General features: G+C 42.3%; 1 protein-coding gene across 1 annotated transcript in view; it reads right to left on the bottom strand.

Moving 5' to 3' along the window:
- The window catches only part of LOC124795033 (phosphatidylserine lipase ABHD16A), a 160,705-nt gene that overhangs the window by 101,006 nt on the left and 43,371 nt on the right, over positions 1-16,328 (bottom strand). Inside the window, exon 6 of the mRNA XM_047258810.1 lies at positions 10,749-10,866. Coding sequence (XP_047114766.1) covers positions 10,749-10,866 — 118 coding nt within the window. The remainder of the gene's footprint in view (positions 1-10,748; positions 10,867-16,328) is intronic.

Here is a 16,328-nt window from a genome sequence, read left to right as displayed (position 1 = left end):
GAGGGCAAGACGAAAGGAAGTGGGTTTAAAGGGAGAGGGTAAGGAGTCATTCGAATCCCGGGAGCGGAAAGACTTACCTTAGGGGGAAAAAAGGATGGGTATACACTCGCGCACACACACACACACACACATATCCATCCACACATATGTCTGCTTCTGTCTGCACACGTGCGGATGGACATGCGCGCGTGTGCGAGCGTACACGCATCCCCCCCCCCCCCCCCCCCCAAGGCAAGTCCTTCCGCTCCCGGGACCGGAACGACTCCCATCCCCTCCCCCAAAACCCAAATCCCCTCGTCCCCCCCCCTCCCTCCCTCCCCCCTGACGAGGCAACCGTTGGTTGCGAAAGCCAGAATTCCATGTGCATGCCTGCGCCCGTCCGTGCATCCATCGACGTGCCAGCGCCCTCGCCCGGCAAGTCACATCACTCTTTGTCTTTAAATATGTCTGCTTGTGTCTGTATGTGTGGATGGATATGTGCGTGTGTGCGAGTGTATACCTGTCCTTTTTTCCCCCTAAGGTAAGTCTTTCCGCTCCCGGGATTGGAATGACTCCTTACCCTCTCCCTTAAAACCCACTTCCTTTCGTCTTCCCCTCTCCTTCCCTCTTTCCTGATGAGGCAACAGTTTGTTGCGAAAGCTTGAATTTTGTGTGTATGATATATATATATATATATAGAGGGAAAGATTCCACGCGGGAAAAATATATTTAAAAACAAAGACGATGTGACTTACCATACGAAAGCGCTGGCAGGTCGATAGAAACACAAACAGACACATACATACACACAAAATTCAAGCTTTCGCAATAAACTGTTGCCTCATCAGGAAAGAGGGAAGGAGAGGGAAAGACGAAAGGAAGTGGGTTTAAAGGGAGAGGGTAAGGAGTCATTCCAATCCCGGGAGCGGAAAGACTTACATTAGGGGGAAAAAAGGACGGATATACACTCGCACACACACACACACACACACACACACATATCCATCCACACATATACAGACACAAGCTGACATATTTAAAGACCAAATATGTCTGCTTGTGTCTGTATATGTGTGGATGGGTATGTGTGTGTGAGCGCGCGAGTGTATACCCGTCCTTTTTTTCCCCCTAAGGTAAGTCTTTCCGCTCCCGGGATTGGAATGACTCCTTAACCTCTCCCTTTAAACCCACTTCCTTTCATCTTTCCCTCTCCTTCCCTCTTTGCTGACGAGGTGGCCGTTGGTTGCGAAAGCTGGAATTTTGTGTGTATGTTTGTGTTTGTTTGTGTGTCTATCGACGTGCCGGCGCTTTCGTTTGGTGAGTCACATCATCTTTGTTTTTAGATATATTTTTCCCCACGTGGAATGTTTCCCTATTAATTTATATCATTAATTTGAACCCAACAATTACGTTTGTTATTGTCACTGTTGCATTTCGAAATCTTTTCTGTCATCTTATTTTCTCTTTTTGTTTGTGCCAGTAGTTTCACTTTGTATTCACCTTCTCCTTTTTACCGTAATCTACTATACAATTTTATCCTGCCTATATAGACTCAATAATACGTCACCCACTTCCAAACCATAAACAAAAATTTTTTTCCGCTTTCAACACTACCGCTGCTATAAAATCCACCGTTTCTAGTCCACAAACAGTTCCTTTCACCTATTAAACAACCTTTTTGTCTAGTTCTGATAACTTTCGCTTTATTTCCATTTCCGTTCTTCCCACATCACTGATAATTTTCAGCCGCTTCCCACAGGTTTTAACGTCATTATTTCTTCGCCAGACAATTGTTAACCTCATTTTCATAATCTGCCACCACAAAACCACTCTTTTTAATACATTTACACGCCGTTTTTTCGAAATTTCCCCGAATCTCTCCATCCTTTAACGTGTTTTGGCGGCAACACAACCACCTAACCTATGTGCACATCGTTGTCTACCAATCCAAGTTCACCACAGGATCAACATAGCCCAGCTTTAACCAACACTTTTTCGCCTTTTTTCACAACAGATCTCCAGTTACTTTCTCCAGTTATTTTCATTTTCATCTCAACCTCATGTCACACTTTCCACCTTCTAATACCATGTCACCCTCACAACACCCCCACGATGACCCCATTAAGTTTTATTTACATTCACTCCGCAAACATGCCTTCACCCTAGCAAGATTACACTCGCATATTTTATTTTCTCAGGCTTGTCTGACATTTGGCATTACCCCCAAAGGCCTCACACTTACAGTTCCCATCTCTGGCTGCAAACCTTCTTTCCATCAGTCCCTATACCAGTTCCAAACTGAACAATCCATTGCCCTCACCCACCTAATCCTTCACCTACACATCAACTCAGCCAATGAACACACCCGTCGACTCCTATCCTTAATAAATGTCCTCAATCTTTCCCACATCCACACCGGCTGTTCAGAGCATCCTCCTACAGGTCAACCGCAAATTAGAACAGCATGCCATCCTTAACCTCAAAAAACTATCCAATCTCCTGGTTTCGCACCTCCGGAAAGGCAACTCACTCACCCTTCACAACCTTTCCATCAAACCTCAACCTCCTCTCATTGCACACAAACCCAGTCTCTCCCATCTACTCAACCTCCCACTTCCAGCTCCACTCCCTCCAAAACCTCAAAATTCCAATCAACACAATCTGGAACCACAACACCCTAATTCAGTAGTTAACCTTTCCTCCAAACCTCTCTCCCAATCCGAAACCTCTGTCCTATCCAAAGGCCTCACCTTCAGCCCCACTCCCAGATTCAACCAAACAGCCCTCGTCAAAGATTTACTGTCCTACACTCGTACTCTCTGCTGGAAGTATCACTTTGCCACGAAGAAAAATGATCCTAATCCTACTCCTAGTGATCCAACTCCCCACGACACTATCCAAATTGAACCCTGCCTGGAACAGTTCCATCCTCCGTCACAGCGGGACCCACCTCCTCTTCATGAAAATCACCCTCTCCAAACCTTCCAGGAATTTCTGACTTCCAGCCTTGCCTCACAATCCTTCTTAAAAAACCTTAATCCTACTCGCAACATCACCACTGCTGAAGCCCAGGCTATCCGTGATCTGAAGGCTGACCGGTCCATCGTCATCCTTCCGGCGGACAAGGGTTCCACGACCGTGGTACTTGATCGTCGGGAGTATGTGGCTGAGGGACTGCATCAGCTTTCAGACAACACCACATACAAAGTTTGCCAAGGTAATCCCATTCTCGATGTCCAGGCCAAGCTTCAAGGAATCCTCAGAACCTTAGGCCCCCTACAAAACCTTTCACCTGACTCCATCAACCTCCTGACCCCACCGACACCCCACACCCCTACCTTCTACCTTCTTCCTAAAATTCACAAACCCAATCATCTCGGCCGCCCCATTGTGGCTTGTTACCAAGCCCCCACAGAACGTATCTCCGCCTACGTAGATCAACACCTTCAACCCATTACATGCAGTCTCCCATCCTTCATCAAAGACACCAACCACTTCCTTGAACGCCTGGAATCCTTACCCAATCCGTTACCCCCGGAAACCATCCTTGTAACCATTGATGCCACTTCCTTATACACAAATATCTCGCACGTCCAGGGCCTCGCTGCGATGGAGCACTTCCTTTCACGCCGATCACCTGCCACCCTACCTAAAACCTCTTTCCTCATTACCTTAGCCAGCTTCATCCTGACCCACAACTTCTTCACTTTTGAAGGCCAGACATACCAACAATTAAAGGGAACAGCCATGGGTACCAGGATGGCCCCCTCGTACGCCAACCTATTCATGGGTCGCTTAGAGGAAGCCTTCTTGGTTACCCAAGCCTGCCAACCCAAAGTTTGGTGCAGATTTATTGATGACATCTTCATGATCTGGACTCACAGTGAAGAAGAACTCCAGAATTTCCTCTCCAACCTCAACTCCTTTGGTTCCATCAGATTCACCTGGTCCTACTCTAAATCCCATTCCACTTTCCTTGATGTTGACCTCCACCTGTCCAATGGCCAGCTTCACACGTCCGTCAACATCAAACCCACCAACAAGCAACAGTACCTCCATTATGACAGCTGCCACCCATTCCACATCAAACGGTCCCTTCCCTACAGCCTAGGTCTTCGTGGCACACGAATCTGCTCCAGTCCGGAATCCCAGAACCATTACACCAACAACCTGACAACAGCTTTCGCATCCCGCAACTACCCTCCCGACCTGGTACAGAAGCAAATAACCAGAGCCACTTCCTTATCCTCTCAAACCCAGAACCCCCCACAGAAGAAACACAAAAGTGCCCCACTTGTGACAGGATACTTTCCGGGACTGGACCAGACTCTGAATGTGGCTCTCCGGCAGGGATTCGACTTCCTCAAATCCTGCCCTGAAATGAGATCCATCCTTCATGAAATCCTCCCCACTCCACCAAGAGTGTCTTTCCGCCGTCCACCTAACCTTCGTAACCTCTTAGTTCATCCCTATGAAATCCCCAAACCACCTCCCCTACCCTCTGGCTCCTACCCTTGTAACCGCCCCCGGTGTAAAACCTGTCCCATGCACACTCCCACCACCACCTACTCCAGTCCCGTAACCCGGAAGGTGTACACGATCAAAGGCAGAGCCACGTGTGAAAGCACCCACGTGATTTACCAACTGACCTGCCTACACTGTGACGCATTCTATGTGGGAATGACCAGCAACAAACTGTCCATTCGCATGAATGGACACAGGCAGACAGTGTTTGTTGGTAATGAGGATCACCCTGTGGCTAAACATGCCTTGGTGCACGGCCAGCACATCTTGGCATAGTGTTACACCGTCCGGGTTATCTGGATACTTCCCACTAACACCAACCTATCCGAACTCCGAGGATGGGAACTTGCTGTTCAATATATCCTCTCTTCCCGTTATCCACCAGGCCTCAATCTCCGCTAATTTCAAGTTGCCGCCACTCATACCTCACTTGTCATTCAACAACATCTTTGCCTCTGCACTTCCGCCTCGACTGACCTCTCTGCCCAAACTCTTTGTCTTTAAATATGTCTGCTTGTGTCTGTGTGTGTGTGTGTGGATGGATGTGTGTGTGTGTCTGTGCAGGTGTGTGCCCGTCCTTTTTTCCCCCTAGGGTGGGTCTTTCCGCTCCCGGGATTGGGGTGGCTCCTTGCCCTCTCCCTTAGAACCCACATCCTTTCGTCTTTCCCTCTCCTTCCCTCTTTCCTGATGGGGCGGCAGTTTGTTGCGAGGGCTTGAGTTTTGTGTGTGTGTTTGTGTTTGTTTGTGTTTCTATCGACCTGCCAGCGCTTTCGTATGGTAAGTCACATCATCTTTGTTTTTTAAATATATAAAAATGAAGATGATGTGACTTTCCGGGCGAGGGCGCTGGCACGTCGATGGACGCACGGACGGGTGCAGGCACGCACGCGGAATTCTGGCTTTCGCAACCAACGGTTGCCTCGTCGGGGGGGGGATTTGGGTTTTGGGGGAGGGGGTGGGGAGTCGTTCCGGTCCCGGTAGCGGAAGGACTTGCCTTGGGGGAGGGGGGGGGGGAGGGGGGGGGCGCGTGTACGCTCGCACACGCGCACATGTCCATCTGCACGTGTGCAGACACAAGCAGACGTGTGTGGATGGATATGTGTGGGTGTGCGCGAGTGTATACCTGTCCTTTTTTTCCCCCTAAGGTAAGTCTTTCCGCTCCCGGGATTGGAATGACTCCTTACCCTCTCCCTTAAAACCCAAATCCTTTCGTCTTTCCCTCTCCTTCAATCTTTCCTGATGAGGCAACCATTGGTTGCGAAAGCTAGAATTTTGTGTGTATGTTTGTGTTTGTTTGTGTGTGTATCGACGTGCCAGCGCTTTCGGTTGTTAAGTCACATCATCTTTGTTTTTAGATATATGTGCATGTATTGTGTTGTATAGGTGCTGGAGGTCTGTGGGATTGAGTTCCATGCCTGCTGCACTTCGTCGGTTAATGCAGGGATGGTTAATGCTGTTTGTGGACGATACTGGAGTTATTGTCTGATGACGTTCCACAAGTACTTTATTAGAGACAGATCTGGTGATCGAGCAGGCAAGGCAGCATGCCGACACATTGTAGAGCATGTTGGGTTACAACATCTTTACATGGGTGAGTTTTATCCTGTTGTTAAACACCACCTGGAATGCTGATTATGAGTACCTGCACAACAGGTCGAATCACCAGACTGATACACAAATTTGCAGGCAGGCTGTGTGGGCCAGGTGGAGGTCCAGGGTATCAGGCACAGAAACAGGTTGGTTAGAGGCCCTCAACTGGCCTTCTCCTGACCAACACACGGTCCACAATGGCATCGAGGCAGAACCAGCTTTCATGAGGAAACACCACAGTTCTCCACCCTAACCTCCAATGTGCTCTCACTTGACACCACTGAAATCACAAATAGGAGTGGTTTGCAGTCAGTGGAATGCATGCTACAGGGAAACTGGCTTGGAGCTGTCCTCGAAATAAGTGATTTGTAAAGTTTGTTGTGTCACTGTGGTGCCAACTGCTGCTCAAACTGCTGCTGCAGATGCAGTACGATGAGCGAGAGCCATACACCAAACACAATAGTCTCCTCATGGCCTTCCAGAGCCCTGCCGTCTTGTGACCGTTCATTCTCGTGACCACCGCTGCCAGGAATCAAGTATGGTGGCTACATTGCTGCGAAGTCTTTCTGCAGTATCTCAGAAGGACAATCTAGCTTCTTGTAGCCATATTACATGACCTCATTTAGACTTGGTGAGCCATTGATAATGGAGTCTTTATCGCCCTGAAGGCGTTCTTGACTAACGTCAACTCACCACGTCCAATCTCAAAGGCAACTATCCCTCACAACCATTACAGCGTGCATTTAAAGCAAACCTGATTTGTATCCTCATAGCAGCACTACTAGCACCACTCTTATGCAACTGGCATGAAATCTGAATTGACATCTTTTAGATTTAGAATCACACGTACCATCTTTTGCTTATGTCACACAACTCCTCCTTGGTGTTGTGATTTTTTCCCCCCGTCAGTGTATTCTGGCAGATAGTTTTTCTATAATAAATATGTTATCAGATTTTATATGGAGTGACCCAAATAATTAATGCATAAAGCTGTGTGAAAAATATACTAACACCTCCGTGAGCATTTAAAGATCTCAGTTCACTTAACAGAGTATGTATGTGATGAATGTCTCAGTTTATTAACCATGTGGACTACAACAAATTACACACAAATGATTTTATTCACACTATTCATAAACATAAGTTTTGAAACCTAAAAAGAATTGCGAGTTGTATGAAATTCAACTACTGATGTTTCTGAGAAACAAAGTCAAGATAGCAGTAATCTGAACATAGTCTTGTTCATGTCAGAGTTTGTGAAGTGTCCATTTGCCTGGAACAGATAAAGCTCCAGCAATGCAAATGTGATGCTGTACATACTTTACTGTCTGCACTTATCTAAAAATATGAATTACTGGTTTGAAGACTTCATTAATTTAAGAAAATCATGCTGAGGTAATTTCTCAAATTTAGTTCACTAGCAGCTTCTTTCTTGAGGTCAAATACAGATTTATCCAGTAAGTACTGCATACAGGAAGCAAATTGTGATGCAGACAATAAATCACTTGTTAGAGCATCGCGTTTTAAAACTACTCATACAAATATTTACTTCTCTTTTGTGATTAATTTGTTTTATAAATAATTTTGTTCTGGTGGAAGCAGTTTGCTTGTTTAAGCGTCATTCTGAGAGATAATTCTGAGTTCTAACATTACCTGAATTATCAAGGATAAATTCAATTAATTTAGAGAGTCTGTGACCTTAGTAAGTTTTTGTTTTTCAAAGTGTTCAAGAAATGAAGCATTTCTAATTTACAAGAGTATTGTTTCTATCATTTGTTAACTCTCTCTAAGACAATTTAGCCTTGTCCTTGAACATGCAATTTTAAATGCAAGACACAAAGTTATATTTTCTTCTAATTTTGCAAGGTGCCTGATGTTGAACACACTTAATCATTTGTTTTACATAATATTATTTTATCTTTCCTGTACATGATAGACTCTTTCATGGTGTTAATTAGTCATTACCACCATTTTTGTCTCCAAGGGGGGAGGGGGGGGGGGGGGGGGGGGAGGAGGTGATCAAGTCTACAACCCCTGCAAAATGTTGGAGCCACCGAGGCAGCATTTTGAACAACCGGCATGTGCAACTCAATTTCACATTATATTCAACATTTCCATAAGAAAGAGGTAGATCCACTGATAATTAAAATCTTCTTCCTTCACCCAGACACAATTATGCATGGTGCGCAACTGATACTTATCAAGTGCCACTACTAACACTACTTCAGCTATTCTCATGAAAGGAGGCTGCACTTCAAAAGTTAATTTCTTCATCTCCTGTGTAGTCCTTAGATGATTGATGAAAATGTTTGAATGCAACTTATGCAACTTAATGTATGAGGCAGGATCAGAAAGTAACTGACAATAATATTTTTTCTTCCCTGGTATTGCAGCTGGAATGTTGAAATTTCATGACAATGTAGTTTGAAGTTTGCACTACAGAGGGTATTTTGTTTTCATATGCAGCTCTACTGAGAGACACCTGAACTATGAAATACAAATGGTACGCACGTCATCAGCTTATGAATAGCAGTAAAGTATAATTCTGTATTTGTGAGCCAAAGGGCATAAATTGAGCAAAATTCACAGGGATGCGCACGGCATATATGGGGATGACTGTATGGACCGTAGCAATGTGTCTAGGTGGGGTGCATTCTTCCAAGAGGGCTGTGTGAACTTTAGTGATTTGTCACACTCCGGGTGGCCAGTAACAGCTGCAAACCTGCAGAATGTCAGAGGCACTGAGGCAGCAATTTTGAACAACCAGCGTGTGCAACTACGAATTTTATCATAGCAGTTCAAACATTTCCTATGGTGTGGTGTACAATTTTATTCACAATACACTGAAATTTCATAAAGTTTGTGCTCACTGGATACCTAAGGACCTGACAGACAACTTGGGTGGCATGTGGTCCAGCATCCACCACACAGTCCAGATCTTGCGCCATTGAACTTTCATTTATTTGGTCCCATGACAGAATTACTGACCAGCCAATGCTTTGTCACAGATGCAAAAGTGAAACCAGCAGTCCACAGATGGCTATACGCGAACCAAAAGGACTTCTATCAAAAGGGCATACTGAAACTCGTACCACGATGGGAGAAATTTGTTGAGAACATTGGTGACTATGTAGAAGAGAAGGTAGAAGATGTACGTTTGTGTGTGTGTGTGTGTGTGTGTGTGTGTGTGTGTGTGTGTGCGTGCGTGCGTGCGCGCGCGCATGCATGTGTGCGCATGTGGGGGGGGAGTGCGGGTGCGCGTTTTTTTAAAATCTCTTTAGCTTTTTGGTAACAAAATTACTGTATGTTACTTTCTGATCTTCCCATGTATGTACTATGAGGAACACAAAAACAACAGAGCAATCATGGTCTTGATATATGTCGAGTTTCTGTGTTGTTTACCCATTGGAAATTTGCATCTGTACGTGCCACTGTGAGTAATGGCCTTTTGCGAGGTATCCAAATCCAAATGTCCATGACATCTAGTCCTCTGTCCTCTTTGTGATGTTTGCTTGGAGATTGATTGAGATGGAGACACACATTCACTGGCAGGAGCAATTCTTGTCAGGTTTGAAACAGACTGTCATTGACAAAGCATGAAACTCGTCATTGGTCCTTGTTGGTTAGGATCATTTTATTACCACAGTTTTTATGCTTTACTGCATGGCTCAGAGCAGTAAACCATTCTTTATAGACTTGTACGACAGTATGTTGATACAAAAACAAATTGGAAAACTTTGTTCAAGTTAGGAGATTGGGATGTCAAAATATGATAGCTTCTTTCTGTCATTTTGCACCTCTTAACCGTAATCATACTCTACTGATTCCCATAGAGATGACTGGCACATACACATCACTTCACTGCCACGACTTCGTCAGTAGTGGACAGTCACATGACTATCTGGTACCAGTTCTACACCACCTACAGCAATCCAAACCAAACGGCGTGTTCTTTTAAAGTGACAGTTAAACATTGTCCAGTGCACTAAACATAAGTTTTGGAATAAAGAATTGTGTAGCAAAATATATATGATTTTAAGTTTTACAGTTCTTGTCATACCTACAATCGGAGTTTCAATGCAATAAAATCCTCACAGGTTTCTTGCTGCACAAGATTGCAGTGTGAGCACCATGTTTCTGAACAGCTACACCCTCTTTTCACCTTCCAGCAAAGAAAAAGAGAGAGAGCACCTTTCCAAAAAGTTGTGCTCACACTACGATATAACGCAGAAAAAAAATTGTGAAGATTTCATTGCATAACTGCATCTGCCAGTCAGACACATAATTCACTATTAGGACCCAACAGATAGTGTTAGTAATGATATCCAACTTGTCTGAATTTTTAATGGGACAAGAAAACTGCAACAAATGAAATCTCTTGAAACTTTTGGCCAACTCCCAAATTATAATTTTACAGAAAAATCAAATTTTAAAAGGAGATAATCACAGTAATGTATAAGGAATGATCTACAAAAACTGGGAAACTGAATTGCTACTGTGGTTCCCCTTCGGCACGAGTACGTACCATTCTTCAACAACTAAGAAGTAGATATTCTAATGCAGTAGATCAAAAAAATATATTTGATGAGTGCACATGTGCAAGCAATATCTCTGGTTATAATGTGTTGTTAGGGCAAATGTGCAGCCACACTTACTTGTTTCTATTGTCTACAAACATGGTGTCAATTTCATTTCCATCCCTTGATTTCAGCTTATATCGTTGACCATTGTGTTCAGTGATCAACTTTGTTCTACCTTGTAGTAGCATTGGGACTGCAAATGGAACAAAAACATTCACACACAATTAAAAGTTTCTTGAATAATCTACAGAATAAAAAATTATAAGTTACTAAATCATTAAGTAATGAGACTAGAGGTATCCTATTATGTTAATTCTTTAAACAGATCTTTGGTTTCATGTCAACTTTTACAACTGCCCATCATTCTTGAGCAGAACTCAAGAGAACAATGCATTCTTTGTAATGTTTAAATTTATTTTGTGCTAGCAAAAGGAAAAGCTGTGATGGTGGTTGCACAGAAGATCCCCTTCGTTTAGCACAAATCATTTTATGAAAACTGAAAGGGTATGGGAATCTACAACAGAAAACTCACCTGTTTTGAATGTTACAAAGAGAATATCCCATGAACTGTTTTATGTTACTTCTTCACTCACAATATTTAAATTCTGTTCATTCTTTTTGTAACAGAGGGAACTGCTGGATATTGCCTTGCAAATAAATACTGTCTTCAGACACAAATTTACTACCACACAACCCACTGCTATGGAATGTTACGAAAATTCTTTCATGTAGCATACAGTGAAAACCCCAGTTAACTGAACTCAGTTCAACCGAAACCCAGATTATACAAAACAACTCCAAATATTGCAAAAAAAGAAAAAAATGTCTTTATTGCACAGAAATAATTCGAGGTGAGTGTGTGTGGGATGGCAGGGAGTTGCTTCCCCACCCACGAACTCACCGGTCTCAACAAAACTATACTGCCAACAATAGTGCATTTGAGTGATTGTTTCTTTCCACTGTGTGTGTATTTTTGTTTTTGTGTTATGCTACAAATTATGAAGTACAATATACTGTATATTAATATACTGTAAACCTTCATCTAATTTTAACATTAATAAAGACCATAAAAGATGTCTGCAAAGGGAGATTTTTGAACTCGTTTGGCCTTCAGAAGCTTCCAAAAATATGTACACCAGGAAATAGTGTAGTGCATATTAGATGTTCATGGCCTAACTGAGAAAACTGTTATCCAAAATGGCTTCCCTCCCCCTTTAGTTTGGTTAATTGGTGTTGTAACGTGCAGAAGGAAGATGCCACACCATATTCGACCGAAATTGCTAAGTTTGACATCCCTATGAAAACTGCATTCCCGACTTAGGTGGGAGGTGTTTCACCAAACAAAGAAAGTATTCTGAATCCATGTCCCACCTTCTTGCACAACATTTGCCACTGTCCAGTCTATCAAAGTTCTGTACAATATTTCCTATATAAAATAAGGAAAGTACAAGACTCCTAACTACCAGAGACATTTTACAAACCCAAGATATACTGAATAGGTAAACATCATCTGATCATTACCATTAATCTCTAAAAAATCTAGTACAATCAGACGTGATAGTTGTTCTCAATGGGACACCATAAAAAATACAAAATGATAAAACCCGTTTATCACACGCCATCCTGAGACTACTCCAGAAGAGCTACAAAAGAAAACATTACAGCATTTTTTTTTTCTTTCAAAAAGTTGAAAGCAGGTGATATCCAGTGGAACACATTAAGAAGGAAGGTAGCTTAAGAGTCCTGTAATTGTAAAGGTCATTGGAGTCATAACATAATGTTGGACTGGCCCAGAATGAAGAAGGAAAAATGGATACAGCTTTATTATGGAAGCCATTCTAGTATTTGCCTCTAGCAATTCAGAAAAATCACAGAAAATCTCATTTAGTATCACTGGGTTGGGATTTAAACCCTGCACCCAATAAATACAAGTCCAATGTGAATGTACATATTCCAAGCATATAGTGCTAATGAAATACTCTCAGGTTTTCACCCATATGGCTGTGTTAACATTCCGCAATATTTCAATGAGTGTCCCTTTCTTCATCTTCTGGCGAAGAAGAAGAAGAAGAAGAAGAAGACGACAATGAGTGTGACACATATTGAAACATAACAGAATATCAACACAGCTGTCCACGTGGAACACCAAGAAGATTTTGTGACAAGTCTTACATGTTACGACTGTACAACTCACTCAGTGGCACCGATTTCATTTCAAGCACTAAAATGCAGCATTCAGTGATGCAGCAAATGAAAACTTGACAAAAAGCAGCTGTGTGTTTCAGTCAGAGGTACATATTAAAAGTTTACCCCATCTGAGTGCTGAAAAGAAAGAAAGAGAGAGAGAGAGAGAGAGAGAGAGAGAGAGAGAGAGCAGTTGACAATATTCAAATACATACAGATATTTTGAACACAATGATATATAAAACCACTGAAATCCAGAGGAATGGTGATATTGCTTTATTGTCAGTAGCCTGTAGTCCAAGGTATATTTCTCTGCATAACGTTTCATCATCTGTTGCTGAAGACATTGTCAGAGGCTGCTTGAACAACTCAGAAAGCAGTTACAGTTTCAGCTCAGTGAGCCGAACTGTTTATACATTCCACGCAACTGTCAGTTCACGTCATCAAACTGCTGCCAGAGAGCATGGAGTCACGACAAATTATGATTGCACCGGTGTATATTAAGGAGCTTACAACGGAGAAGAGCTCATGCTGTTAGCTTTCTTTAGCATTCACGTCCACAATTTGTGAAAATGCATAGTAATGGTTGGCTATTGGTAAAATCACAGTATCAGATAAATGAATTTTGTGATTCTCAGGTCAGACTGCGTGATCTGCTACAGCTGATTTATACTTATTGCCCAGGTGAAAATTGTTCTTGTGTTTCTTAAGGCCACTGTTAATGCTTCTATTTGTAGTTACTATCTATACTTGACCATAAATGCAAAGGATTTATATACTCCTGCTGTGGCAAGTGGCAGCCATAAGTCCTTTGCGGCGTTCAAACATCTGCACACCTTTCTTGTGGGTATACAAACTATCAATATTGTGTTCGTGTGAGTTCTCTGCTGATGAGAGCTGTGGCAGTGTTTTTCTTTCCCAAGCAGAAGGAAAACTTTCCCTTTAGTTGCTTCTTTTTCATTAGAATCTCTAGAACTTTTAGGATGTAGTCCCCTATTTATCTTTCTGTCAGAGCAGCCGTATCTTCTAAAGGCGTTTCTTTAATGATCGAGCCCATCCACCAAATCATATGTTTCACAGAGTCTTTTAGCACAGTCCACCAACGTTTTTGTTGTATTGAGCTTGCCTTGGTTGACCAAACATGGTGTGTTGCTCACTGCACGCTTCATCTTGGTAGAGAGATTTCAATTAGCCTCCTCACATGATACACTGGACTTTGTTCTATCCAGAGCTCATCATCTTCTGATAGTTGGCATCGCATTTGCCACCAAAGAATGTTGTCATCACTTCCACTCACTGCAGACAAATGTAACCTTCCAAGTGTCTTTTTAAGTCCCGGTACTCCAAGCTCCAACCCAGATCTCTGAACTCTCACTGGGAGAATAGATGGACCTAGCACGACACTTAATAATCTGGTAATAGTCAGTAAGTGATTGACATTGTACTGACAGCCAGTGATCCATGGTTTCATTGAGCTATGTCCATGTGGACAGTTACATCCAAGGACATAAAAGTTATGTATCAGTCTTGTAAATAGCATAAAAAGTACACTCATATTTTAATAATTTAATAAATGTTGAACTATCTATTACACATCATTCACCTACGGACACAATAGGTACTTCTGGCAACAAGGATGGTGTAGCTATGGATACATTAGACCAGGATCGAGCATCAACAAAATGATCACTTTTTTTTTGCGCATCTGTGTCACCATTTTTTAACTTTACTGTTTGTTTTTCTTACATATAGAAGTGGGTTAATTTTTTAACTTTTTTTATGAAATGGGAAATACAGGAGAGTGACCACTCACTGCACTTACTCAGTTTCAGAGCCAACAATCCCACACTGCTAGATGCACAGAAGCCCAGCAACGAAATTCAACTGAAGCACAGAATTCCGGAGGCATGATGCCATCTCCTCCTTTCCGTTCTGTTGATGAAAACCAAGAGGCCTGGACGGAATACAAAGTTGGTCTCGAAGAACACTATGTAGCCTACAAAAACAGGTGATTCACAACGTCAATTTTTAGGATATGTTGCAAAGTTGTTTCCCCAAGTTAAGTACCACTCTCTACCCTGTGAGGAAGTCATTCAGAAATTACACGATTTTTTGACACCCAATTTCATGTAGCTGCCGCTTATTTCAAATTTTTTTGTACACATTGCCACAGTAATCAGACTTGCAAGGAGTAGGTGACTAACCTCAAGGGTATTATGAGAAACTGTAAATTTAATCAAACTTGTGGAGCTTCATTCCAAAATGAAGTGCTTCACAATGCACTTATTCAAAATGTGACTGCCAACAGGAAACAGGCTGTGATTTTGAACTATTATGATCCTGCTCTCACACAAGTACTAACAATGACTAAATCTCAGAAAAGTGCAAGACTTCCTGGAATTGGACTTAACTGTGCCTGTTTTTACCATGCTGAGAGTAGATAGTTTTAACGTGCACAGTCCACCGTGGCTCACATTGACAGCAGCCACAAACAGCACCAACTGCAATACACGAGGCAGCCAAGTCTTGCATCAAGTGTTTTGCAATGCGTGGCTGCAAACATTGTTTCTCCTGTGAAACAGAATGCCATCACTGCCAAAAGTCAAGTCATACACAGCAAGTAAGCCTGCGAAAGATTGGCACAGTAAACTCTGTTCCATGCAAATCTGAGAAAATGAAAATCAATATGATTTCTCATTATGAATCCTCGCCTGCTCCTGGAAACACTCACTGAAACTGCAGACACTAGTGCAAGAATTGTAAAGTGTTATATATGGTGTATTCAGTGCCAAATTTTCCTGAATCAGATCAGCTCTTCTCAAACACATAATCAGCAAAATGCTCTGTCACTCACAGATTACACAAAGACAGCCTTCTGAAAGTAGAACTGACAATCATACTCAGAGCAATAATCACCAACTGATCATATCTTTTTACAGGATTGCAATCTAAATTAACCATTTCAGTTAGATACTGATGCTTCAGTCACATTTATTAATCAGAATACATGTACGCAATTGAGACATCCCAAGCTACAGAAATCATAGCTTACATCCTACAATGGTGAAAGTACCTCTTTTCTGGAGGTATGCACTCTGCAAACCAAATATAAAAATATGACTACATTAGTGCCATTTACAGTACGGGAAATACAATTTAATCAAAACTTTTTGGCATGGACACATTTGATTTCTTTGGTTTAGATACTCAGGACAATGTGCATGCTATCAATACTCAGTTTTCCTCTGCCAGCATTTATGAACTGCATAAAAAATGTGGACATTTAATTTTATTTAATTCAAACATATGCAATTTTTTTGTAATGCTGTAATAGGTATCAAGAATTGATATATTCAAATAAGGTGTGTAAATTTTTAGAATCTGAAATACATTTACTGCTTCAAACTTGTTGGAACAGGGTGTACATGTGGACAAGAAAAAAATTCCTGCTTTTTTCCCAGGTTTCTGGAT

Source organism: Schistocerca piceifrons, chromosome 4 (genome assembly GCF_021461385.2).
Source record: "Schistocerca piceifrons isolate TAMUIC-IGC-003096 chromosome 4, iqSchPice1.1, whole genome shotgun sequence".
NCBI classification, from domain to species: Eukaryota; Metazoa; Arthropoda; class Insecta; order Orthoptera; family Acrididae; genus Schistocerca; species Schistocerca piceifrons.
Note: the sequence above shows the minus strand (reverse complement) of the source record. Positions and strands in the feature narration are given on the sequence as shown.